This window comes from Gigantopelta aegis, chromosome 4 (assembly GCF_016097555.1).
Source record: "Gigantopelta aegis isolate Gae_Host chromosome 4, Gae_host_genome, whole genome shotgun sequence".
Classification (NCBI taxonomy): Eukaryota; Metazoa; Mollusca; class Gastropoda; order Neomphalida; family Peltospiridae; genus Gigantopelta; species Gigantopelta aegis.
In genome coordinates this window covers 8,153,011-8,180,753 of record NC_054702.1, presented here as the reverse complement: position 1 = coordinate 8,180,753, position 27,743 = coordinate 8,153,011, and the positions used below count along the sequence as shown (strand labels likewise).

Here is a 27,743-nt window from a genome sequence, read left to right as displayed (position 1 = left end):
AAAGGCAATGGTATGTGTTGTACTGTTTGTGGGGAACTGCATATAAAGGTGATTAAGTGCAGCCAAGTGGGTTTGCTTTCTCACACTGTTGGCCAAGTGATGATTTAACTTTACATTAGATATCAAAGAGCCACAGTTTTAAAATGTGCAGAGATGTAATACAACACTAACTCTCTAGAAGTATCCTAAAATACTCTTAACACTGATAACAAGACACATTTCAGGAAACATTCTTAACAGTATGGCAGATAACACCATATTTAATCTCCTAAAATCCTCATAACTCAACAAATCAAGTTTTTTGGTGGGGTTTTTTAATATCTTCATACCAAAATGATATCTAACTCTTGAACTAAGTTGTAACAACAAGAATCTACAAAATTAAATGTCTCGCCTACCATAACAAATTTTGTTGTGCTGTGATGAACATCCATAAGTGCAACTATAAACCAAGTTTAACTGACCAAGGACTTATAGTGTGTGAGAAAGTAACGTAAACATTAAACTTTAACACAAATGTTGATGCCACCGCTGCTGCTCCCACTGCCATCACCATCAAACAAGTAATACTTATATCTCGACCGTTTACTTTACATAGATGAGACAAAAACACAATATTGGTATCAATGAGATTTCAACTTACATGTATACTGCTCATGGGCATAGGAAGGTGCTAAAAAGTGGGGAGACACACACATATATATGTAAATATATAAAAACCATCACTGCATCTACAAAGTGAAGGGACACTTGCCTCCCCCTCCCTGTTTCCTATGCCAGCGCTGCTGCAGGTTTCATGGCATTTGACAAATCTTGATATCAATCGCATGATCAACAGTGACATCCATATAAATGAAAGTCCAGTTGGTCATAATTAAAATCATTACTGTCAAACACTTGATTCAAAGACATGTGATCAAGTGATTTCTGTGCTGAGTGACAACATAATAACCTCATCTGCTGTGAGAATCTTGCTAACATAATCACTTCTTCAACTGACAAAAAGGAGCTGACATTTTCAGACCAGCTCTTTTATTAGCAAGATGTAAAAACAAGCTGCCATTCTCAGGAAAGCTCCGGTATTAACAGGATGTCAAATAAAAAGCAGAGATTTGGAGGAGCATGATGGGTCATGTGATTCGATGCTCTATAATATGTGGAGGGATGTACAAGATGGCAATAATATTTCTAGTCATGTCACGTCATGTCGTATAATATGCCAGTACTCTGTGTTGTATAGAAATAGGACTTTGGATATATTAACTCTGAATGATAAAAACAATCTTTGCACAAAGCATTTAGAAAATATACAACAATGGTTATTAAAACATGTATAAAGAACAAAATAAAAAGTCACCTTTACTAAAACAAAATAAGATATTGCATCCCATGGGATTATAAAAACTCTGGTCAACATAGTCCAGGTGATTATCAGACCATTCAGGAAAAAATACAGCCCAGCCCACCTCCCTATTGGAAAAGATAAAATAATATAAATTCATTATAATTATGAGTGTAACACAGTGAAAGTTAACATTTCATGACACCCTCAGGTATAAAGTGTGACAAGACACCCTCAGGTATAAAGTGTGACAAGACACCCTCAGGTATAAAGTGTGACAAGACACCCTCAGGTATAAAGTGTGACAAGACACCTTCAGGTATAAAGTGTGACAAGACACCCTCAGGTATAAAGTGTGACAAGACACCCTCAGGTATAAAGTGTGACAAGACACCCTCAGGTATAAAGTGTGACAAGACATACAGTTTCACAGTACATGAATAACAGAACAAATACACATGTACCTCATATTAACAAATGTTGCTGCACGTATATAATAAATTTAAGGTTTTGTAACTTTGACTTCCAACAATAGTAGATACCAGGACACGCCTATAGTGGCATGGTTGTATGTATGTATGTAGATACCAGGACACACCTATAGTGGCATGGTTGTATGTATGTATGTAGATACCAGGACACACCTATAGTGGCATGGTTGTATGTATGTATGTAGATACCAGGACACACCTATAGTGGCAGCATGGTTGTATGTATGTATGTAGATACCAGGACACACCTATAGTGGCATGGTTGTATGTATGTATGTAGATACCAGGACACACCTATAGTGGCAGCATGGTTGTATGTATGTATGTAGATACCAGGACACACCTATAGTGGCAGCATGGTTGTATGTATGTATGTAGATACCAGGACACACCTATAGTGGCATGGTTGTATGTATGTATGTAGCTACCAGGACACACCTATAGTGGCATGGTTGTATGTATGTATGTAGCTACCAGGACACACCTATAGTGGCATGGTTGTATGTATGTATGTAGATACCAGGACACACCTATAGTGGCAGCATGGTTGTATGTATGTATGTAGATACCAGGACACACCTATAGTGGCAGCATGGTTGTATGTATGTATGTAGATACCAGGACACACCTATAGTGGCAGCATGGTTGTATGTATGTATGTAGATACCAGGACACACCTATAGTGGCAGCATGGTTGTATGTATGTATGTAGATACCAGGACACACCTATAGTGGCATGGTTGTATGTATGTATGTAGATACCAGGACACACCTATAGTGGCAGCATGGTTGTATGTATGTATGTAGATACCAGGACACACCTATAGTGGCATGGTTGTATGTATGTATGTAGATACCAGGACACACCTATAGTGGCAGCATGGTTGTATGTATGTATGTAGATACCAGGACACACCTATAGTGGCAGCATGGTTGTATGTATGTATGTAGATACCAGGACACACCTATAGTGGCAGCATGGTTGTATGTATGTATGTAGATACCAGGACACACCTATAGTGGCAGCATGGTTGTATGTATGTATGTAGGTACCAGGACACACCTATAGTGGCATGGTTGTATGTATGTATGTAGATACCAGGACACACCTATAGTGGCATGGTTGTATGTATGTATGTAGCTACCAGGACACACCTATAGTGGCATGGTTGTATGTATGTATGTAGCTACCAGGACACACCTATAGTGGCATGGTTGTATGTATGTATGTAGCTACCAGGACACACCTATAGTGGCAGCATGGTTGTATGTATGTATGTAGCTACCAGGACACACCTATAGTGGCATGGTTGTATGTATGTATGTAGATACCAGGACACACCTATAGTGGCAACATGGTTGTATGTATGTATGTAGATACCAGGACACACCTATAGTGGCATGGTTGTATGTATGTATGTAGATACCAGGACACACCTATAGTGGCATGGTTGTATGTATGTATGTAGGTACCAGGACACACCTATAGTGGCATGGTTGTATGTATGTATGTAGATACCAGGACACACCTATAGTGGCATGGTTGTATGTATGTATGTAGGTACCAGGACACACCTATAGTGGCATGGTTGTATGTATGTATGTAGCTACCAGGACACACCTATAGTGGCATGGTTGTATGTATGGATGTAGCTACCAGGACACACCTATAGTGGCATGGTTGTATGTATGTATGTAGCTACCAGGACACACCTACAGTGGCATGGTTGTATGTATGTATGTAGCTACCAGGACACACCTATAGTGGCATGGTTGTATGTATGTATGTAGCTACCAGGACACACCTACAGTGGCATGGTTGTATGTATGTATGTAGATACCAGGACACACCTATAGTGGCATGGTTGTATGTATGGATGTAGCTTGAGACCACCTGCTTAATCCAAGCTTCCTTCTACTTCTGTAGATACACTGATGCAATATTCAGCTACTAGTATATATGCTGTCATAGAGATTTCTGACATGGATGTGAGAGCATATATGTATATAAATAATCACCAAAATTGGCAACAGATGGTCACAAGTTATTTGTGGGGCCCTTTCCTTCATTATATTGTTAATCCTTTTAATTGCATTCTGGAACATTTTAAAGAAGCTTTTCTAGTATTAAAAACCTGTTACGACTTGAGAGCAAGAGCTTTAGCTTCCCTGGTCTCTCTTCCCCAGCTCAGAAAATGGCACTGCATGTTAATCATAGTTCAAACCTATCATAGAACATGACTGGTTTTGACATTGCATTGACCGCGGTGCATAAAGTAAAGAAAGATAAGCTAGACTAAATGGAAAAACCATGTAGAAAATATAAAACCATAAAACCAAAAATCTTTTCTTGCTGTTTATGTATGTAAACTTAAAAATCATCCAAAATTCAACCAAGTGATCAACTGATGGAAAACTGAAATAGCATCAGAATGTTATGTATGGTAGATATTAAACTTGATTAGCAATGACAAATATATGGCCAGTGGCAGTGGGCGAGAGGCACATAAAAAGCTCCAATTTGAAGTCTCCTATTAGCGGAGATTTGATAAAGAACTCTTATTGATCCCCCAATCAGCAAGTGGCACAATAAACAAGGACCGGACTCGGCTGGATGTCTGTGATTCCAAGTCTTTCATCCTCCACAATGAAACGCACCGACTCTTGGAAAGAACATTATGAGTTGATAAATTATAAACGATGTTGACAGAGTGAGGAATGAGAGGACAGATCTATATGGCCTGCCTGTTCTGTGTGTGCTCTCTAATGATGCAGGGCCACACATCATGCCTGGAGCCAACTCACCGGCCTAACAAACATTTGTTGGTTTACTTAGTCAACTTATCTCATGCTAAGACAAACAGGGGGATCTGAAGAGGTCCATGGTGTCATAATAAAATAGGCATGTTTTTTAAACTAGTGATTACTGTAGAACTAACAATGAAAACTAAATATTTATACAAGCTTTGCATATAACATGTTTTCCAAATCTACTTCATTTATTAATGGAATAAAGATTGTTTAAAAAAAAAAAAATTATGATGTAGATATTCAGAGGCATGTTCAGGGTTTTATTTCTAAAATTCATCTTGACACCCATGGCTTTGAAATTGGGAATTTTAGCATCATTTTACCAGAAATTGGGAATTTTCTGTTTCATTTCAAAAACATCTTATTAAGTCAAGTTAGAATTTAAAAAGTAATGCCATATATATATGTATATACATGTACTTGTCTTTATTCAAATAAATATATCTATTGTGCATTACAAAATGTTATTGGGGAGGGAAGGTTTGTTAAGTGAATGAGATTTACATTCAGATTGGGAATTTTTTATTCCAAAATTGGGAATAAAAAATGACATAGCCTCTGTAGAATGGTGGGGGAATGATGCTCATTATCAGAGTCGAGAAACATGGAGGATAAAACCCTGATGTTATAGATAAAATAAAGTCTTATTGAATCTTGTACCTACAATTTCATATCCAGCCAGTGCACCACATCTGGTATATTAAAAGCCATGGTATGTGCTATCCTGTCTGTGGGATGGTGCATATAAAAGACCCCTTGCTACTAATGGAAAAATGTAGCTGGTTTCCTCTCTAAGACTATATGTAAAAATTACCAAATGTTTGACATCCAATAGCTGATGATTAATAAATCAATGTGCTCTAGCTGTGTCATGAAAAAAAAATGTGGTGAGTAATTAATTGCTCCTCTAACTTAGATTCTGGGGATCCACTGATCCATTTAAGATATTACTACACTGAGCATTGGTAGTTCATCTTTTTGTGGTACATGTCCTAGTTTTTAACAATTCTCCTGTTAAGGGGAGATAACATTTACTATCTTTGAACTACAGTCTCAGTGGAGTGAAAAGGAGTCAGAGTGACAGCTCCGTTTAACTGGTGAGGACTAAGAATACTAAATCCTGTCTCCACAGCAGTGAGGACTAAGAATACTAAATCCTGTCTCCACAGCGGTGAGGACTAAGAATACTAAATCCTGTCTCCACAATGGTGAGGACTAAGAATACTAAATCCTGTCTCCACAATGGTGAGGACTAAGAATACTAAATCCTGTCTTCACAGCAGTGAGGACTAACAATACTAAATCCTGTCTCCACAGCGGTGAGGACTAAGAATACTAAATCCTGTCTTCACAATGGTGAGGACTAACAATACTAAATCCTGTCTCCACAATGGTGAGGACTAACAATACTAAATCCTGTCTTCACAGCGGTGAGGACTAAGAATACTAAATCCTGTCTCCACAATGGTGAGGACTAACAATACTAAATCCTGTCTCCACAGCGGTGAGGACTAAGAATACTAAATCCTGTCTCCACAGCGGTGAGGACTAAGAATACTAAATCCTGTCTCCACAATAGTGAGGACTAAGAATACTAAATCCTGTCTCCACAGCAGTGAGGACTAACAATACTAAATCCTGTCTTCACAGCAGTGAGGACTAACAATATTAAATCCTGTCTCCACAGTGGTGAGGACTAAGAATACTAAATCCTGTCTTCACAATGGTGAGGACTAAGAATACTAAATCCTGTCTCCACAATGGTGAGGACTAAGAATACTAAATCCTGTCTCCACAGCGGTGAGGACTAAGAATACTAAATCCTGTCTCCACAATGGTGAGGACTAAGAATACTAAATCCTGTCTCCACAATGGTGAGGACTAAGAATACTAAATCCTGTCTTCACAGCAGTGAGGACTAACAATACTAAATCCTGTCTCCACAGCGGTCAGGACTAAGAATACTAAATCCTGTCTTCACAATGGTGAGGACTAACAATACTAAATCCTGTCTCCACAATGGTGAGGACTAACAATACTAAATCCTGTCTTCACAGCGGTGAGGACTAAGAATACTAAATCCTGTCTCCACAATGGTGAGGACTAACAATACTAAATCCTGTCTCCACAGCGGTGAGGACTAACAATACTAAATCCTGTCTCCACAGCGGTGAGGACTAAGAATACTAAATCCTGTCTCCACAGCGGTGAGGACTAACAATACTAAATCCTGTCTCCACAGCGGTGAGGACTAAGAATACTAAATCCTGTCTCCACAGCGGTGAGGACTAACAATACTAAATCCTGTCTCCACAGCGGTGAGGACTAAGAATACTAAATCCTGTCTCCACAGCGGTGAGGACTAACAATACTAAATCCTGTCTCCACAGCGGTGAGGACAAACAATACTAAATCCTGTCTCCACAGCAGTGAGGACTAAGAATACTAAATCCTGTCTCCACAGCGGTGAGGACTAAGAATACTAAATCCTGTCTCCACAGCGGTGAGGACTAAGAATATTAAATCCTGTCTCCACAGCGGTGAGGACTAAGAATACTAAATCCTGTCTCCACAGCGGTGAGGACTAAGAATACTAAATCCTGTCTCCACAATGGTGAGGACTAAGAATACTAAATACCTGTCTCCACAGCAGTGAGGACTAAGAATACTAAATCCTTTCTCCACAGCAGTGAGGACTGACAATACTAAATCCTTTCTCCACAGCAGTGAGGACTAACAATACTAAATCCTGTCTCCACAGCGGTGAGGACTAAGAATACTAAATCCTGTCTCCACAGCGGTGAGGACTAAGAATACTAAATCCTGTCTTCAAAGTGGTGAAGACTAAGAATACTAAATCCTGTCTTCGCAGCAGTGAGGACTAAGAATACTAAATCCTGTCTTCACAGCAGTGAGGACTAAGAATACTAAATCCTGTCTTCACAGCAGTGAGGACTAAGAATACTAAATCCTGTCTTCACAGTGGTGAAGACTAAGAATACTAAATCCTGTCTCCACAGCAGTGAGGACTAAGAATACTAAATCCTGTCTCCACAGCGGGGAGGACTAAGAATACTAAATCCTGTCTTCACAGCAGTGGGGACTAAGAATACTAAATCCTGTCTCCACAGCGGGGAGGACTAAGAATATTAAATCCTGTCTTCACATGGATTTCACAGATCATGGTTCACAACTGGACTCCCGCTCACAACAGACATGGTTGTGTTTCTACTTTTGACAGTTACCAAGGAGTACAAACTGTGGCTGCTTTCTTATAGTTTATTTGGCTAATTAAAACTTTAATTAATCATATCAGTTCACTCAAAAGATAATCTTCACTGGGTGGTACATGTACAATCACTTGCAGGGATGACATCATGCCATGGTAGCCATTAAAACAGCAAAATATTAAAGAAACTTTAATTAACTACATATATTCTGTCCAAGTTCGCCAAATTGCTAATATGTTTTGGGGCATCTAGCTTAAACTCTGCATATGTATGCATCACATACTTTAATCCAAATTAATATTGAAATATGTACCGTAACAATAACACATATTCATGTAAAATTCATCTCCTGTTTGCATGTACTTAAAAAACAGTTAAATCATTTCAGCTGCATTAAAAGACTCTCCAGTAACAGATCTGGCAAACAGGTCTATTATCATACAGTATGTATCATGCAGGCCTTACAAAGGGTGTTGATTACAAATATCTGCACTGAGAAAGTGTGCCGATACCCAGTATCTGTCCTGACAAAGTGTGCTGATAACTGGTATACCTGTAATACGTAACGATGAACCTGTAATCCCACCTTTTAAATAACTTAGCGATATCAGTTTGCTGGCTCCCTTCCAGCACTCACAAACAGATCTTGTAAGAGTCAACATGAGACAAAAACATTTCATCTTATCGTTCACTTCATTCCATTTCATATTTAGCCACAACTAGCTATTTTAAAACTACACAGTTTTATTGTCTGTGAAGACACATGCACGTTTATCAGTTCACTTAAAAAGCATCTCCACTGGGTGGTACATGTGCAATCACTTGCAGGGATGGCATCATGCCATGGTAGCCAGAACGATCTACATTTTAATATCACAGCAAAACATTAAAGAATCGGATACCCTGCTGCTCCAGCCAGTGCACCACAACTGGTATATCAAAGGCCATGGTATGTACTACTCTGTCTGTGGGATGGTGCATACAAAACATCCCTTGCTGCTAATCGTAAAGAGTAGACCATGAAGTGGTGACAGCATATTTCCTCTCTCAATATATATGTGGTACATAACCATATGTCTGACACCATATAACCGTAAATAAAATGTGTTGAGTGTGTTGTTAAATAAAACACTTCCTTCCTTCCTGTGTGCTGCAGTATCATCAGTGATTAAACATCTTTTTAATTTGTATTCTTACCACCCCACCAACACATCATATCTCTATCAGAAAGCCCCTTCAAAGGTGCATTTTCATAGGATATTAAACAAGCTTCCAATTCATATCATGTTTATGTCTTGAGTGAAATAATTTTCAAATGTAACGAGCTCAGTTGACTGACATTCCAGTACGGTCGTAGTGCACAAGTTGTCATGTGACATTGAAGTGTTACCTCCCACTTTACACTCTAGTGGGACGTAACACTTTGATATGTAACGAGCTCAGTTGACTAACATTCCAGTACGGTCGTAGTGCACAAGTTGTCATGTGACACTGAAGTGTTACCTCCCACTTCACACTCTAGTGGGACGTAACACTTTGATATGTAACGAGCTCAGTTGACTGACATTCCAGTACGGTCGTAGTGCACAAGTTGTCATGTGACATTGAAGTGTTACCTCCCACTTCACACTCTAGTGGGACGTAACACTTTGATATGAACCAAAGTTAAAGTTTGTTTTGTTTAACGACAATGCTAGAGCACCATGATTTAATAATCATCAGCTACTGAATGTCTAACTTTTGGTAATTCGGACATATATTTTTCTATTAATAGCAAGGGATCTTTTATATGCACCATCCCATAGACAGGATAGCACATACCATGGTCTTTGATATACCAGTCGTGGTGCAATGGCTAGAATGAGAAATAGCCCAATGGGTCCACCAACAAGGATCGAATATTTCTTTAATGATTGCTTAAATTACATATACTGTACCAAAATAAAATCTAAAAGAATATTTTTTAAAAATCAACTATGACATCGTGGCAGTTGACCCTGCAAATGACTTCATCAAGTCAGACAATTAGCGAACTAAAAGAGCATCTCTGGGAAGACGTACCACCAAGTAATTTTTGGGAAGAAAACCTGTTTAATTTGCTTCCTTTCAAGCCAGTTTTCATGGTCAATGAGCTACTCTGTAGAATCTCCATGTATAATTAAGATGAGAGATGGAGAAATTGGAGAAAAATTCGACTGTTGATTAACAAAGACTGCACTCGAGTGGAAACAACGAGAGTGTGCAACTCGTAACGGACAATGTTTTATTACATCAAACCGCAGAGCCGCCTCAGTACTTACCAAGGGCAGTTCACAAACTGATGACATGGGGGAGGTAGGCCTGCTTATTGTTTTTCTCAATGCATATTTGGTTAAAATACAGCTTAAACATGGCAGGTATACAAAACATCCATAGGTGCAACTATAAACCAAGTTTCATTGACCTATAGGACTTACAGTTTGTGAGAAAGTGATCTAAACATAAATTTTTATGCAAAAACTGATTGCAAAGTTGACGCCATTGCCACCACCTCCCCATTCGTAAACATCATACCTACATCTTGCCTTTATACTCTGTAACGGGGGGCGGGATTTAGCTCAGTTGGTTGAGTGTCCACTTGAGGTGCTTGTGTCGCAAGTCCATTCAACTGACTGGGTTTTTTCTTGTTCCAAACAGTGCACCACAACTGATCAAAGGCCATGGTATGTGCTTTCTTGTCTGTGGGAAAGTACATATAAAAGATCCCTTGATGCATTAGGATAAATGTAGCAGGTTGCTTATGAAAAAAATGTAGTGGGTTTCCTCTGATGACTAATTGTCAGAATTACCAAATGTTTGACACCCAATAGCCAATGATTAATTAATCAACGTGCTTAAGTGGTGTCATTAAACAAAACTAACTTTGTAAAGGCAAGACAAACATTGCCTCCTGCTTCCCCTCCTATATGATTAAGTCTTGACCAGCCCTAAACATTGCTCAAAATGAAAGCATGACCTAGATAATGTAAATGATGCCGAAACTAGGCAGGGGTAATATCCCCTCACATCTAATCCAATATTGTAATAAACATCTCCCCTTCCACATGGATAACCGTCAACATCGTTAACTTAATTCTTGTTTCAAGGGTGAATTTATTCTTTCTCAAGCTAATGAAAGTGTTACTATACTTTGAAGAGAATAAAGAATTTGTGTTATTCATTTATGTTGCTACTGGACGCTGACATTTCCTGAGATCTGAAGTGTAAACTCAATCAAGTAATCGGTTACTTGCGTATTATTACAGACGAAAATGATGTCTTGTTTCAAAGTAAAAAATGCACTATTGCAACCTTTCTTATTTCTAAAGACCAAGAGAGTGTATCAGTTCAGTGTAAAGAAAGCCAATCAGAATATGAAAGGCTCACTGGATATATCTAATGGTGGACACTGAGTTTATGAAGACACAATCACAATATAAATTTTGTGGTCTGGGTCAATCACAATAGTCGGTTGACCCAGGATAACAATATTAGGTTTTGCTATTAGTATTATGAGAAAATATAACTGTGACGTGAGTTCTAGTAATGAGGTGACCCAGTGTCTAAGGCTGGGTGATTGTTGTTTTTGCCATCAACACATTAATAGGGTTTTTCTTGATTTAAAATTGTATTAGTGTATCTGTAAACAGTAAACAGTCATTTTGAATTAGCAATATTAGAAAATTTGATTGTGTTATATTCTTTAATATGGCTTCTAGAAATTATTGGTGGGTTTTCTCTTTTTTCTTTTCTTTTTTAAATCATGAACATGTTAATGTCTTCCTGTTCGATGTTGCTTTAAAATCTTTATTAATGTAAAGTGATGGCAAGTTGAATGCCAGCATAGCCAGTGAAATTTTAAATTGATTTGTTACTTTGAATTTCCGTAATAGTATTAGAAAATATAATTGTATAATCTGCATGTAGCATGACTTCTAGAATAAGATGACAAAGTCTCCAGGGCAGGTGTTTTTATGTTTTGGAGTTTGTGTGTGTGTGTGTGTGTGTTTCTGGCCCTCAAATTTCCATCCTCCAGGCCCCCCCCCCCCTTCCACACACACACACACACACACACTTTTCAAATACATATACACTCCTTGGGTGCATGTCATGTGTACATTAAAAAAACCACTTTCAGATATTGAATAGGTATTAAAATTAGAATCACCAAAATTGAAAGGCCAAAATTTACAATGTCTGTGTTTGACTGAAATGCGTGTAACTACATATATTTACAATTCTCAAAAACCTGCATTTATAAGAGAAAAAACAAGTTTTGTACATTTGACCCATACAGTCTATCCTGGTGAGGATGACAATAGGTGCACAATCCAAATAAAATGAAATTGTCCTAACTGATCATCATGATATTTACTGATGATGATTCAAACTGATCCCCAACATTACGTAATAATGAAATTACCAATAATCTCGCAGATTCATCACAATTTTATAAGGAGCCTTTTTCATCTTCTTATTTATAATACATGTGCACAGAAAGTTAATTAAACATCACTGGTTCTTTGTTTTTTGTTCCTTCAACCACAACAGATATTAATATTCCACTGAAAACATTAAAGTAATATAATTCATATTAAATCCGTACTTCTAACTTTAAATGCTCTAAAAAAAATAGCAAAGTGTAATAAAGTGATGGAAATGATGTGCAAATCCATAGCTTCTGGCAACTGGATGCTACAGAATATTGCAATAACACCCAGCTAATAAAATGTTTTTAGTTTCATCTAAAACATAGAATGTGTTGAAAAGCTTGTTCCGAGTTTGTAGCCATTGCAAGATGTTAGTATCAAGAAGTTTATATCTGTTGTTTAATGACATCACTAGAGCACATTGATTTATTAATCATCAGCTAATGGATGTCAAACATTTGGTCGTTTTGATATATAGTCTTCAGAGAGGAAACCCGCTATATTTTTCCACAGACAGGATAGTACATATCACAACTTTTTATATACCAGTTGTGGTGCATATGCCGAGATGAGAAATAGCCTAGTGAGCCCACAGAAGGGGATTGATCCTAGACCGACTGTGGGTCAAGCAAGTGCTTTTACCACTGGGCTAAGTCTGTCAAGGACAATGGTTACATGGTTAGTTAAAACGAAACTGGTGTAGTGGTCTTACATCTCCACACTTGATTGTTGTTTAGACCGGGACAAAACATATCATTGATCAAATACTCACGATGGTGCTCTCCCTTGAAGATCAAACTTATTAAATCGGATTTGAACGCGCTCATTTCGGCCACCAATGAACTTGTAGATGCAGTGTACGTTGTCCGGATATTTACTTGGCCAATTTGGAGAGTGGAATGTTCCATTTTTAACAGAGGAGTGCAAGCTTGAGATAATGACATCACAGTCTAGAAGAGAAAAAAATATATATAAATAACAAATAGTAAAATGAAACACATTTTTTTAAATTTACAATATAGATAAAAAAAAGAAAAGAAAAAAAAAGTGTGAACTGAAATATATTTTTCTATAGTTTAAGAAAGGAACTTGGAATCATGACCAATTAAACCAATAAGAACAAATAATGAAAGAAAATGGTAAACAAAATCAGTACATAAAGTCTACTGGGTAAGTAACATAAAGCACAAGAATGATGAAAATCAATTAGATGGCTGAGCAACAATGACACAATGGTATTAACCTGCAGGATGGTGCTATCAGAATATCACGAAGAAAATATAATTTGTAGGATATCTTTAAATAATACAATTGACAGGATGTCATTGAAAGAATATTATTGACAGGATGTCACTGAGATAATATTCTTCACAGGATGTCATTCAAAGAATGTTATAGATGTCATTGAGAGAATGTTATTGACATGATGTCATTGGAAGAATGTTATTGACAGGATGTCACTATGAAAATGCCATTGACAGGATGTCCTTGAAAGAATGTTGACAGGATGTCACTGAATGACATTCACAGGATGTCACTGAATGTCATTCACAGGATGTCACTGAATGTCACTGAAAGAGTCATTCACAGGATCTCATTGAAAGAATGTCATCGACAGGATGTCACTGAGAGTGTCATTCAGAGGATGTAACTGAGTGTCATTCACAGGATGTAACTGAGTGTCATTCACAGGATGTAACTGAGAGTGTCATTCACAGGATGTCACTGAGAGTGTCATTCACAGGATGTAACTGAGTGTGTCATTCACAGGATGTCACTGAGAGTGTCATTCACAGGATGTCACTGAGAGTGTCATTCACAGGATGTCACTGAGTGTGTCATTCACAGGATGTCACTGAGAGTGTCATTCACAGGATGTAACTGAGAGTGTCATTCACAGGATGTCACTGAGAGTGTCATTCACAGGATGTCACTGAGAGTGTCATTCACAGGATGTAACTGAGAGTGTCATTCACAGGATGTAACTGAGAGTGTCATCGACAGGATGTCACTGAGAGTGTCATTCACAGGATGTAACTGAGAGTGTCATTCACAGGATGTCACTGAGAGTGTCATTCACAGGATGTCACTGAGAGTGTCATCGACAGGATGTCACTGAGAGTGTCATTCACAGGATGTAACTGAGAGTGTCATTCACAGGTTGTCAATGAGAGTGTCATTCACAGGATGTCACTGAGAGTGTCATTCACAGGATGTAACTGAGAGTGTCATTCACAGGATGTCACTGAGAGTGTCATTCACAGGATGTCACTGAGAGTGTCATTCACAGGATGTCACTGAGAGTGTCATTCACAGGATGTCACTGAGAGTGTCATTCACAGGTTGTCAATGAGAGTGTCATTCACAGGATGTCACTGAGAGTGTCATTCACAGGATGTAACTGAGTGTGTCATTCACAGGATGTCACTGAGAGTGTCATTCACAGGATGTAACTGAGTGTGTCATTCACAGGATGTAACTGAGTGTGTCATTCACAGGATGTAACTGAAAGTGTCATTCACAGGATGTGCTATTGACAAGATGCTATTGGTAGAAAGTCATTAAAAGGATGTCACTATAACAATATCACTGAGAAAATGTCACTGTCAGATGCTATTAAAAGAATGTCATTAAAAATGTTCAGGTCAATATACTATATTCCATCAAAACAACACTGATGGCATTGTGAAAGTGCTATAACACTGGAAAGTGCTATAAACAGATTAATAAAAATAAAAATATTACACTATGTAACATATATAACATTATACCGGCCTCAGTGGTGTAGTGGTTAAGCCATCAGACATACGGCTGGTAGGTACTGGGTTCACAGCACGGTACCGGCCTCAGTGGTGTTGTGGTTAAGCCATCAGACATAAGGCTGGTAGGTACTGGGTTCACAGCATGGTACCGGCCTCGGTGGTGTCGTGGTTAAGCCATCAGACATAAGGCTGGTAGGTACTGAGTTCGTAGCCTGGTACCGGCCTCAGTGGTGTAGTGGTTAAGCCATCAGACATAAGGCTGGTAGGTACTGGGTTCACAGCCCGGTACTGGCTCCCACTCCGAGCAAGTTTTAATGACTCAGTGGTAGGTGTAAGACCACTATACCCTCTTCTCTCTCACTAACCCCTAACAACTAACCCACTGTCCTGGACAGATTGCCCCAGATGTGTGTGCCCAGAACATTGTGCTTGAACCTTAATTGGATATAAGCATGAAAATAAGTTAAATTATTTATCCTGTAACTTATCCATGATATCCATGCCATAAACTCATGTGATAATGTTAGTGTTTTAACCCAGTTAATAATGGTATGCAAAGTTACAAGGTCTCTAGGTAATACGTTGCTGTGTATGGGTCATTTGCTTACAAGCCAACAAGACCTGTATACCTGAGCGTAACGTTTTCAAAGATTTAGTTAAAATGCGTGACATCAAACTAATTTGTGATAATCATAATGACATCATATTACTGATGGCGGCGACTTTAGTACTGAGATTTACTAAAAAAAAATTAAAATGTTATTTTAGAAGTGTTATAGGATAAATAAAATTCAATACTCATGTTTTTTAATATGCAAAATATCAACCTTGTCTAGTTAATTGGTTGATATTTTCCCATATTAAAAATTACTCGTGACGAATACTCTGGCTATATACACCATTGCTTTATTACAAAATCTTTGGTACCAGAATTAACTCCTTTTTAAAAAATATTGAACCACATTGTTTATCTAATTTTCTTCGTTTATGAAAGAGAAACTAAAAATGTAAAACGGATTTAGCCGTAATTTAATAGGCAACAACAAAATATTGATGAAGGAAAAAAAGAGAGAAGATTTTGTCACTAATTTAATATAGTCAGCTGCTTTTAGCAGGCAATTTCTTTCAACAGACAAAACCACACAAATTTGTACATATATATATGTATATAGCAATGTATTAGAAGATCCACCATAGCCATTAAATTACAGTCCTTTGGAATGCCAGCACAATGACAAACTTTATTGTAGACAATTACTCGCATGAGGCAAATAAATGTGAATAGGATTATTTTTCATCCCAGAAGAATGTGATCATTGTGTATGCTGGACAAAGTGTTGTGACCAGCTCCACAGATCCCCACATTTGACATCCATGAATGCAAGCTGCCCACAACCTAACAATGGTGATTTTTACATTTTTCTCAAATGCATATTCAATCAGAAGCAATTTTCCTGCTTTTGCAGACTTAGCCAGCATGAGGATAGCTTTTGATGTTGCATGACAACACTTCATATGAAGCGAAGATCAAAAGAAGCCATTTTGTGAGGCCTCCAGTCAAAGTCCACATAATTGCAGATATCTGCATCTTCCTGGTTTTATTACTTAATTTCAATTACCTAGCAAATGTTATTGCCATCACTAATTAGAATGGTTTTCAGGGACAAGCTAGAGGCATCCATTAATTACTGTACTAATAACATAAACTCGTCCATCTTTTTCTTTTAATACAGAAATATGATCTTGTCATCTTCAAGTGAAATCATCTAAATAATGATAATTAACGTTTGTTTTATGAATGCTGGAGTGGGTCCATCTTTCTCTTGAACACAGCAATGTGCTCTTCGCATCTTGAAGTCAAGTCATGTAAATAATGAAAATTAATGTTTGTTTTATGAATGCTCTGTGAGAGAGAGAGATTTTTTGAGGTATGATGGTTCATAGATTTGATATGACATCCATCAGTAGACACATAATTCAAGCCAACCTCAGTGCATGGTTGAAGTTCAAGTTTGTTTTGTTTAACTACACCACTAGAGAACATTGATTTATTAATCATCGGCTATTGGATGTCAAACATTTGGTAATTCTGACAGTCTTAGAGAGAACACCTGCTACATTTTTCCATTAGTAGCAAGGATCTTTTATATGCACCATCCCATAGAAAGGATAGCACATACCACATCTGTTGATATATACCAGTTGTGGTGCACTGGCTGGAGTGAGAAATAGCCAATGGGCCCGCCAAGGGGGATTGATCCTAGACTGACCGTGCATCAGGTGAGTGTTTTACCACTGGGCTATGTCCTGGCCTCCAGTGCATGGTTACGCTGTCAGTCTTAATGCTGGTAGGTACTGGGTTCATGTCCCAGTACAGGCTATCAGACAAAATGAGTATTAACATGTCAATGAGGAGGTGCAAGGCCAGTCACTAAGCTATTATAAAATAATCATACATTTTTATCCCCACTGGCCCCAAAGTTCAAGGGCCGCCCTTGGTTTTTTATTTATTGGCAAAAACATTTTTTAAATTGTGTGTAATATAAAATATAAAATAAAAAATAAAATTTCACCACCTGAACATATTAAAAAAAATTACTGAATGAAAATCTAGCATATAATGGTCTGTAACCACCAACCATTAAGTCTTGTTTTAAACAGACCGCCCAAATGGCTAATATGCCTACAACAGCATGCTTGAACTTTAACATGATATTAAGATGAAAACAGATTAAAATAAAATTTAAAACATTAAAATCAGTAGACAAGATTCATTGGATTTTTTCACCATTCCAACCAGTGCTCCACAGCTGGCATATCAAAGGCTCTGGTTCCACATTGTGCAACAGGGAATAAAAGACATTGCTGTTAGCAAATAATAACAGTTTATGAGGCAGAAATATGTTCTGTTAATTTTTCAAACCGTCAATCCATTGATCCATTGACCCATTTATAAATTTTGTAAATAAATTACTGACTGATGGTAAAAGAGCAGACAAATAAAAATAAAACGTTGTTCATGTTAGTGTCATATAATCCTAATCAATAAGTGTGTATTAAAATCCAATGTGACAGTTAACGGAAATAAATTCACAGATAAAAATCATTGCAGTTTGTAAAAAGTAAATTCCACCATCAAAGCAGGAAATCTCAAGTTTTTTATAACAGATTTTTTCTCTCTCTTTTTTTTCTCCAAAGTGGATATCTCACTGTGTAATATTTCCACATGTTCAGCTAAATGGGCATTCGTTAAACAAACTATTTACCAAAGTGTCCGTGTAGTGACACTCACCACAAAGAGGTCTCGAGCCCACCGGCATCTTTAAAAATAATCCTGTTTGATGTTATCTCATCCAACAGTTTAACAGTAGGATGTGGTCAGTAGACATTTAATTTTTTTAATGATTTATAAAAAAAAAAAATGTAAGAAAAAAAAGAAGAGACAAAAATGATTGCTGAATCGGGAATATTTGTATAAATCAATCAGTTCATACATGTAGCAGACCATTTTTCATTGGGTCTACAGTCCGTCCCATCATCCTATATAAACATGTTTTTAAAATAATTTCAGTTTAGTTTGTGCAAGAAAAACAGTAAAAGGAAATAACAAAAAAACCCACTCTTTTTGTGTGCAATTTAGAAAACAATCAGCTCAGAAATAAATAACTTGTAGTACAAATACCATAGTACGAAAACAGCGCTCTGTGGAAGGACTATAGGTTCAAAAGAAAAAAGACAAAAATGACTGAATTCTTGTACTTGACAACAACAGGGGCTAATTGGCAATGTTTTCAACCATATGGACTATCCACATACGTGAACATCCGTTATTGTGAAATATTAATAAAATTGTCATTTTAATTTACATACAAATTCACATCTGTGTAAAGAATAAGTTACAAGACCTCAGCACATTGTTTAATCTGACAACAATGACCTGCATACCAGTGTACACACTAACACACTAAAACTATTAATATAGATGATGTACCGCTTCATGCAGGAAACCTCAGCTCAATTGATTTGCTAAGTGTGATGGAAAAACACCAAAAAAGCGTTCTTCACTAAAAAGCAAAATTTCTCATGTAATTGAAAAAAAAAAATCAATTCAGTATTTCATTTCAGCTAAAAAGGTTTTTCATTAACTTTGATGTGATTTTGAATTTCTGATGAATAAATTTCTGATTGAAACCTATAAGTACACCACATTTCATATTAGCGTATTTAAAATATGTTTTACCATTTAATTAACTAATGGAATAGATGAACAGCATGCCAAGCATGTGGCAGAATAATTCAATATGAGAATTTTGAAAGTCTTGTGGCCTTTGATGTGCCAGTTGTGGACCACTTTTTGGAACAGGAAAAGAACGTGGGTCCATACACCAAGGGCATTCGGTGTTAATGTCCATCACACCGTAAGAAAGCATTCTACCATTAAGTTGCATCCAACTCATGGTAATTCAAGCTTGTATTTCTATTATATAAGTCTCAGGCATAATTCAGGCATATTCCTGTTATATAACATAAGTCTCAGGCATAATTCAGGCATATTCCTCTGTTATATAACATAAGTCTCAGGCATAATTCAGGCATATTCCTGTTATATAACATAAGTCTCAGGCATAATTCAGGCATATTCCTCTGTTATATAACATAAGTCTCAGGCATAATTCAGGCATATTCCTGTTATATAACATAAGTCTCGGGCATAATTCAGGCATATTCCTGTTATATAACATAAGTCTCAGGCATAATTCAGGCATATTCCTCTGTTATATAACATACATGTAAGTCTCAGGCATAATTCAGGCATATTCCTGTTATATAACATAAGTCTTAGGCATAATTCAGGCATATTCCTCTGTTATATAACATAAGTCTCAGGGTATATTGAAGCATATTCCTCTGTTATATAACATAAGTCTCAGGGTATATTGAAGCATATTCCTCTGTTATATAACATAAGTCTCAGGGTATATTGAAGCATATTCCTCTGTTATATAACATAAGTCTCAGGGTATATTGAAGCATATTCCTCTGTTATATAACATAAGTCTCAGGGTATATTGAAGCATATTCCTCTGTTATATAACATAAGTCTCAGGGTATATTGAAGCATATTCCTCTGTTATATAACATAAGTCTCAGGGTATATTGAAGCATATTCCCCTGTTATATAACATAAGTCTCAGGGTATATTGAAGCATATTCCTCTGTTATATAACATAAGTCTCAGGGTATATTGAAGCATATTCCCCTGTTATATAACATAAGTCTCAGGGTATATTGAAGCATATTCCCCTGTTATATAACATAAGTCTCAGGGTATATTGAAGCATATTCCTCTGTTATATAACATAAGTCTCAGGGTATATTGAAGCATATTCCTCTGTTATATAACATAAGTCTCAGGGTATATTGAAGCATATTCCTCTGTTATATAACATAAGTCTCAGGGTATATTGAAGCATATTCCTCTGTTATATAACATAAGTCTCAGGGTATATTGAAGCATATTCCCCTGTTATATAACATGTCTCAGGGTATATTGAAGCATATTCCCCTGTTATATAACATAAGTCTCAGGGTATATTGAAGCATATTCCTCTGTTATATAACATAAGTCTCAGGGTATATTGAAGCATATTCCTCTGTTATATAACATAAGTCTCAGGGTATACTGAAGCATATTCCCCTGTTATATACTAAAACGCAAAAGAAACGCAGGTTCTCATTAAATTGGATATAAAATATTAAAAAAACAAAACGAAATGAAGATTTCAACATTTATTTTGGAGCTACACCAATTCGGCACACATTGGTGTTGGAAATGTTTGATTGAATTCCTTTTTGGCTATTGTTTCATGTCATAAAGTAGGGTGGGGGTCCATGTTAAAAATGTGAAAGAGACGACCTGTAGCATTGTCAAAGTCAGTATCGCGTGTGACCACCCTGGGCATTCAAACAGGCAGTGCAACGTCTCCTCATTGAGTTGACAAGCCGTTGAAAGAATGCCTGAGGGAGTGAGTTCCATTCATGGACCAATGCTGCCTCCAGCGCCTGCATATTCTGAGGTTGTCCGCGAGCCTGAAGGCGACGTCCGATTTCATCCCAGACGTGTTCGATAGGCGCCATGTCCGGTGATAAGGCTGGCCACGGCAACGTTGGGATGTTGTGCTGAGCCAGCAACGCCTGTGTTGCCCTGGCAGTGTGCGGCCTGGCATTGTCTTGCTGCAGCAAGCGCACACGTGGGTGAGCGGCAAAGAAGGGAACGACGTGATTGTTGATGACGTCATTTTGGTACACGGCGGCATTAACGCGTTGTCTGAACACATGAAGTTGTGTTCTGTGGTTGAATGAGAACCCACCCCATACCATCACACTACCCCCGCCCCATCGGTCGGCCTGCAGAACGCAGCAGTCGGAGTAACGTTCATGTCGACGTCGCCATACTCGGATTCGGCCATCAGCGTTGGAAAGATTGTAACGGCTCTCATCAGTAAACAGAACTTGTTGCCACTGGCCACGTCGCCATCTTTGATGTTGTTGCGCCCACTGTTGACGTTGTTGGCGGTGCCGAGGGGTCAATATTGGTCCCACATAAGGACGGCGGTTACGGAGTCCTGCTGCCCTCAGACGGCGTCGGACGGTATCGGCGGACACTGGACCACGTGGACCACGCACCTGGTGAGCGGTGTTAGCTGCTGGCAGCATCCGATTCCTAAGGTGGGTCACCCGGATGTACCGGTCTAGGGCTGCGGTTGTCACCCTCGGGCGGCCGGTGCGTGGTCGATCGTTCACAGATCCAGTGATTTGGTGACGTTGAGAAAGGCGTGCGATTGTCGAAACATGACATCCCAATTGTCTGGCTACAGCAGTACGGGTCTGTCCGGCTTGCAACATCCCGATGGCCATCCCTCGCTGGAGTTGCGTCAGTCGCGGCATTTTTAAAATGTGATTCTGTTGTCTGTCACTACTGAAATTGAATTTATGCGATTAAATCCAGGTGTGTAGGCTTTATAAGCATTTCAATGAGTGTGTTTGCACTGGATTCATGATACGGATGATCCAGCACGTGCAAACAACGTGTTTTGAGAATTCGTGACGTCACACAGGTAATGAAATTGACACGCAGGTGGGACTGCGGTGTGGGTGTGTGCCATGTCCTTTAACACAGTTGAGGTTCAATTCCACCAAAGATACTGCTTTACAAAGTGCAATTCTTTCGCATTTTCAGGACCTGCGTTTCTTTTGCGTTTTAGTATATAACATAAGTCTCAGGGTATATTGAAGCATATTCCCCTGTTATATAACATAAGTCTCAGGGTATATTGAAGCATATTCCTCTGTTATATAACATAAGTCTCAGGGTATATTGAAGCATATTCCTCTGTTATATAACATAAGTCTCAGGGTATATTGAAGCATATTCCCCTGTTATATAACATAAGTCTCAGGGTATATTGAAGCATATTCCCCTGTTATATAACATAAGTCTCAGGGTATATTGAAGCATATTCCCCTGTTATATAACATAAGTCTCAGGGTATATTGAAGCATATTCCTCTGTTATATAACATAAGTCTCAGGGTATATTGAAGCATATTCCTCTGTTATATAACATAAGTCTCAGGGTATATTGAAGCATATTCCTCTGTTATATAACATAAGTCTCAGGGTATATTGAAGCATATTCCTCTGTTATATAACATAAGTCTCAGGGTATATTGAAGCATATTCCTCTGTTATATAACATAAGTCTCAGGGTATATTGAAGCATATTCCCCTGTTATATAACATAAGTCTCAGGGTATATTGAAGCATATTCCTCTGTTATATAACATAAGTCTCAGGGTATATTGAAGCATATTCCTCTGTTATATAACATAAGTCTCAGGGTATATTGAAGCATATTCCCCTGTTATATAACATAAGTCTCAGGGTATATTGAAGCATATTCCCCTGTTATATAACATAAGTCTCAGGGTATATTGAAGCATATTCCTCTGTTATATAACATAAGTCTCAGGGTATACTGAAGCATATGTCTCTATTATATAACATAATTTTAAGTCTTGGGGAATATTCAAGCATATTTCTCTGTTCTAAAACATAAGTCTCAGTGGATATTCAAGCATAGTTCTCTGTTACATAACATAAGTCTTAGGAATAATTAAAGCACATTTCTTTATTGTATTACATATTAAGTTTCAGGGAATATACAAGCATAAATCTATCTTAGTGCAACAAGCCGGATTATTCTGGCAATCATAATATTTAGATATTTTGAAGAAAACACATGTGAAAGCTACAAAAAATGTATACGATAAATTAATGGAAAATGCTATAGCAGGGTAGACATATGGATCTATATGCATTGATTAAAAATACCCTCCAAAACCCCCACCTCTTCGCTAATTATGACATGAGACTCTGTCGTTGGCCAAAGAAATCATGTAGGAAACTTCACGCCTGTAACTTACTTTTAAGCGATGTTCAACAGCTGTTGGCGAAAATTAAACGGTTCCACAGACAGCATAAATGTTAGACATGTTCCCTTCATTCACTTTCATAAAATATAAACTAAACACGAATAGGACCATTCCTTCTAATATAGGCCTAACTAAATGATCCGTAAAAATGCACAGCAGCTAGAGGAAATGACGTCATTTACAAAAAATCACCTGATTCAAATAATAGTGAATGAACGTTCGCATTCTTATGCGACATAAGTATCAATGAAGTTTACACAAACAATACTACAGGCATATTTAAAGCTAAACAAAATAACAAAATAAATTCAGTTATGTATTGTTAAAGTATGCATATAAATTTAATTATAAGATTTGACCGCAATAATTTTTTTGTTCATGCAAGTATGAACTGAAAAAACAATGTGCACACTTTTGAACGACCAGCTACGTGGGATCATACAGTGTGCAAATAGTTTTTTCGGTTCATACTTGCATGAACCAAAAAATAATTGCGGTCAATTCTTAAATATTATTATATAATGTAAGTTTCAGGTAATATTCAAGCACAAGTTATATTATACAAGTTCCAGGTGACATTCAAGCATATACTTCTTTATTATATAACATTAATTTCAAGGAATATTCAAGAATATTTCTTTACTATATAACATAAATCTGAGGGAATATTCAAGCACATTTCTCTTATACAAATTCCAGGGGATATTCAAGAATATTTCCCTATTATATAACAAAGTCTCAGGGGATATTCAAGCATAGTTCTCTATTACACAAGTTCCAGGGGATATTCAAGCATATTTCTCTATTATACAACAAATCTCAGGAAATATTCAAGCACATTTCTCAATCGTATTTAACATAAGTTTCAGAGGCTATCCAGGCATATTTCTCTATAATATATAATGTAAGTCTTGGGGGGATATGCCCGGACACAGTGTCATGTTTCCTCTAACCTATTCCCAGAAAACATTTCTTACCCGAATCTCTCCTGAGATTCATAAGCTAAAGAATAGAAGATAATCTGATTCCATATTGGTCAGATTTATCACAGAGTATGACATGTTGGCAAAAGATCTATAGCTTTTTATACTAAAAGCCTCTTGGAGAAGGTTTTTCCTTCACTTGATGAATCATATGACACTCAGATTTGTATTTTCACCCTTGAAAGATAATCAGTTACCAATACATCATACTACCATGCAGGAAGAACTCCGCTCAAGGTTCACACTGAAGTCATGTCAAAAATAGACATATTCTTACAGCTGATACCACTAAATTGACATCCAATAATGTGAGCAATTTAATTTCAGAATAAAAAATACAAAAACATTGCAGTATTTTCTTATGATTGTTAGTGTTATACATGTATGTTTCATAGCTGTTTTTAACTGTGGAAGTGTATTCATGAGTTTTCCTGAAATATCTAAAAAGAGTGTTACAATTTATCTTCTTCCTTCATGGCAGAACAAGAACACTTGGCATATTCAGCAATGAATTTAATCCTGGCAAGTGTTTGGCAAGGAGAACACTGGAAGGATTCATTATTGTATAATGGATGATCCTCTGGTGCTTTCAGAATGCAGAAGTTTAAAATGGTTTATTTTTAAAACGGGCCATTTACATTTAACAAGAGTACTATCTTTATATGGAAACAACAAAATTATGAACAATTTCTTGAGGCTGCATTTGTAGTCCAGTGAAGAAATAACAAATGTGATAGAGGCAGATAAAAAAAAATGTTGAGAGAAGGCAAGCAACTCTAAACATGGGCACCTACTGTATTCCTAAGTATTAGTACATTAACATGTATTTTTAATATTTAAAAACACACCACACACACACACACACACACACACACATGCACGCATGCACGCACACACAGGATTTATAGGGCAATTTGAAGTTAGAGGTGCACCTCACCTAATCCACTGCCCTTGAATTCATTCCTGAGTACATTATATCACAGTACAGATACTGGTATACAAAAATATATATATATTTTTTTATATTGTACATATACATGTATAGAACAATGAACAACATTTTTTATAAGGATCACTTGTGTAAGGGAAAGAAAAATACTTTAAAAAAAATGAATGTCTTGAACTTTGCATAATTTTAACACACATTTTCATTTACATAAGAATACAGCAAAAACCCATGCAAAACAAATTTTCCTGTGCCGTGCCTACAGTCATCATGCACTGAGGAAAACAGAATAATGCATGGACATGTGACAATCGCGGCGCCAAAATCGCTTAATGATGACTGCACTTATATAGGCATTTAATCACAGATTCACTTAATCACAGTTAATGTGAAATGCAGCAAACCAGGAAGAGACATGCATTTGAAAAGGTTTTCTTTCTGTCTAGCATAGAATTTGCTGCAAAATAGATACATCAGGAGTAGAACGACAAGCAGTTTTATTCATTGCTGCTCAACATTTGGTGATAAAAAACTTCCATAACCACAGTATACAGAAGACTGACTGCAGTAAACATCCAGTGGATGGTGTATGTGGCTGTTCAGATAAGGCTTGTTGCAGAAGGAACTTGGTGATGATTGGGTACAAGACATTCCAGTGTAAGACTTTAACTACCTGCCAACTGACAGACCATAAATCACCAATAACAATCAAACACTTGAAGTTTAACAGCCTTGCACAGTTTGGTTTGTGAGTTGGGTAGAGCATGTGGTATGGTTCCTTGCAAAAAACATGGAACATAAAAATTACACAATCTTTGTAATGCATCTAGATAGATAAGATAACCTTTATTGTAGGTATATATATTGCACATACATTTGGAGGAACAGTGTACACAAAATGATAATGACATGATTTTTGTGAAACATGAAACATATGATGTGATTCTCACAAAACATGAAATATGTAACATGATTCTTGTGAAATATGAAACATGACATGAATGTTGTGAAACATTAAACATGTGACATGATTCTTGTGAAAAGTTTAATGTGAAAAACATATACACAACATGTTTGAATCATTTAACATGACATGAACTTAAGGAAAAATAAAACATAACATCATCCTTGTGAAACTTAAAACATACAACATGATCATTATAAAAAAATGAAACATATGACATGATCATTGTGATCCATGAAACATGACCCTTATGAAACATTAACTGATATGATTTTAAAAATCTAACTTGGGTTATCGTCATTTGGAGAAGATATTATTAAGTATTAACCAAACCATCATGACTATTTTGAACAGCCAGGACATTAAAACTTAATTAAACTATGAATCTCCATCAATATAAGCATTTAACACATCAAACTACTAAATTGTGAATTTCTATCAACACTATTAACTAAAAGGCATTTAAATATATGTCTCAAGGTTGCCAAAACATTTAAACTGAATTGTGAATCCCCTTCAGTACTATTCACTACATCACCGTATATGTCTCAAGACTGCCAAAAGTACTAAATTTAGAATTCCAATCAATTTAATATTAACTACACCACCATATATGAATATTAACCTATTAATTAATAAAATATGAACATCCATCAATACTATGAACCAGAGCACATTTTTGGGGATCATGCAGGCTGCCAAAAGATTTAAAGTACTAAATTTTGAACCACCACTAATACTATTATCTACATCACCATATATATGTCCGACTGTCAAATGAACTAAATTGTGAACTTCCGTCCATTGTCGGGGAAATTTAGAACTGATTTCTTCAGAATGGACAGTAATGACAAAGTATCTGACAGGGAACAAATCAACGTACATCCCCATTCATCTGACAATTCCAGGTTACCACAGGTTGTTCCCTTGATTACAACCGAGGTCGACCCCTCTGCAATTGAGCAATTTTGTCACGACACGGCGCATGCGGCAGTATATCACCGCCGTCCCATTATTGTTCCAATTACCGCCTGTTTTTGTCAATCTGCCGATCCTAGCATGGTGATTTTCTGCTCTCTTGGCCGGGCCGGGAATAATCTGACATACAATTACTGTCCCAATCACGCCAGCAGCACGACACTGACAGAATCGTGAGGTAATCAGACAACGTAGGTTTATAAATCTTCTTGAAAAATGACATCAAATAAACTAGATATCGTTTGCAGGAGAGTGTGAAGCTACACCAGCCATCCTGTGCTTTAAATGTAAAC

The 27,743-nt window shown here is 37.2% G+C and overlaps 1 protein-coding gene across 3 annotated transcripts in view; it reads right to left on the bottom strand.

Moving 5' to 3' along the window:
* The window catches only part of LOC121372605 (tolloid-like protein 1), a 201,864-nt gene that overhangs the window by 36,195 nt on the left and 137,926 nt on the right, over positions 1-27,743 (bottom strand). For all 3 annotated transcript variants that reach the window (XM_041499020.1, XM_041499021.1, XM_041499022.1), the window contains exon 3: positions 13,095-13,272. In XM_041499020.1, coding sequence (XP_041354954.1) covers positions 13,095-13,272 — 178 coding nt within the window. The remainder of the gene's footprint in view (positions 1-13,094; positions 13,273-27,743) is intronic.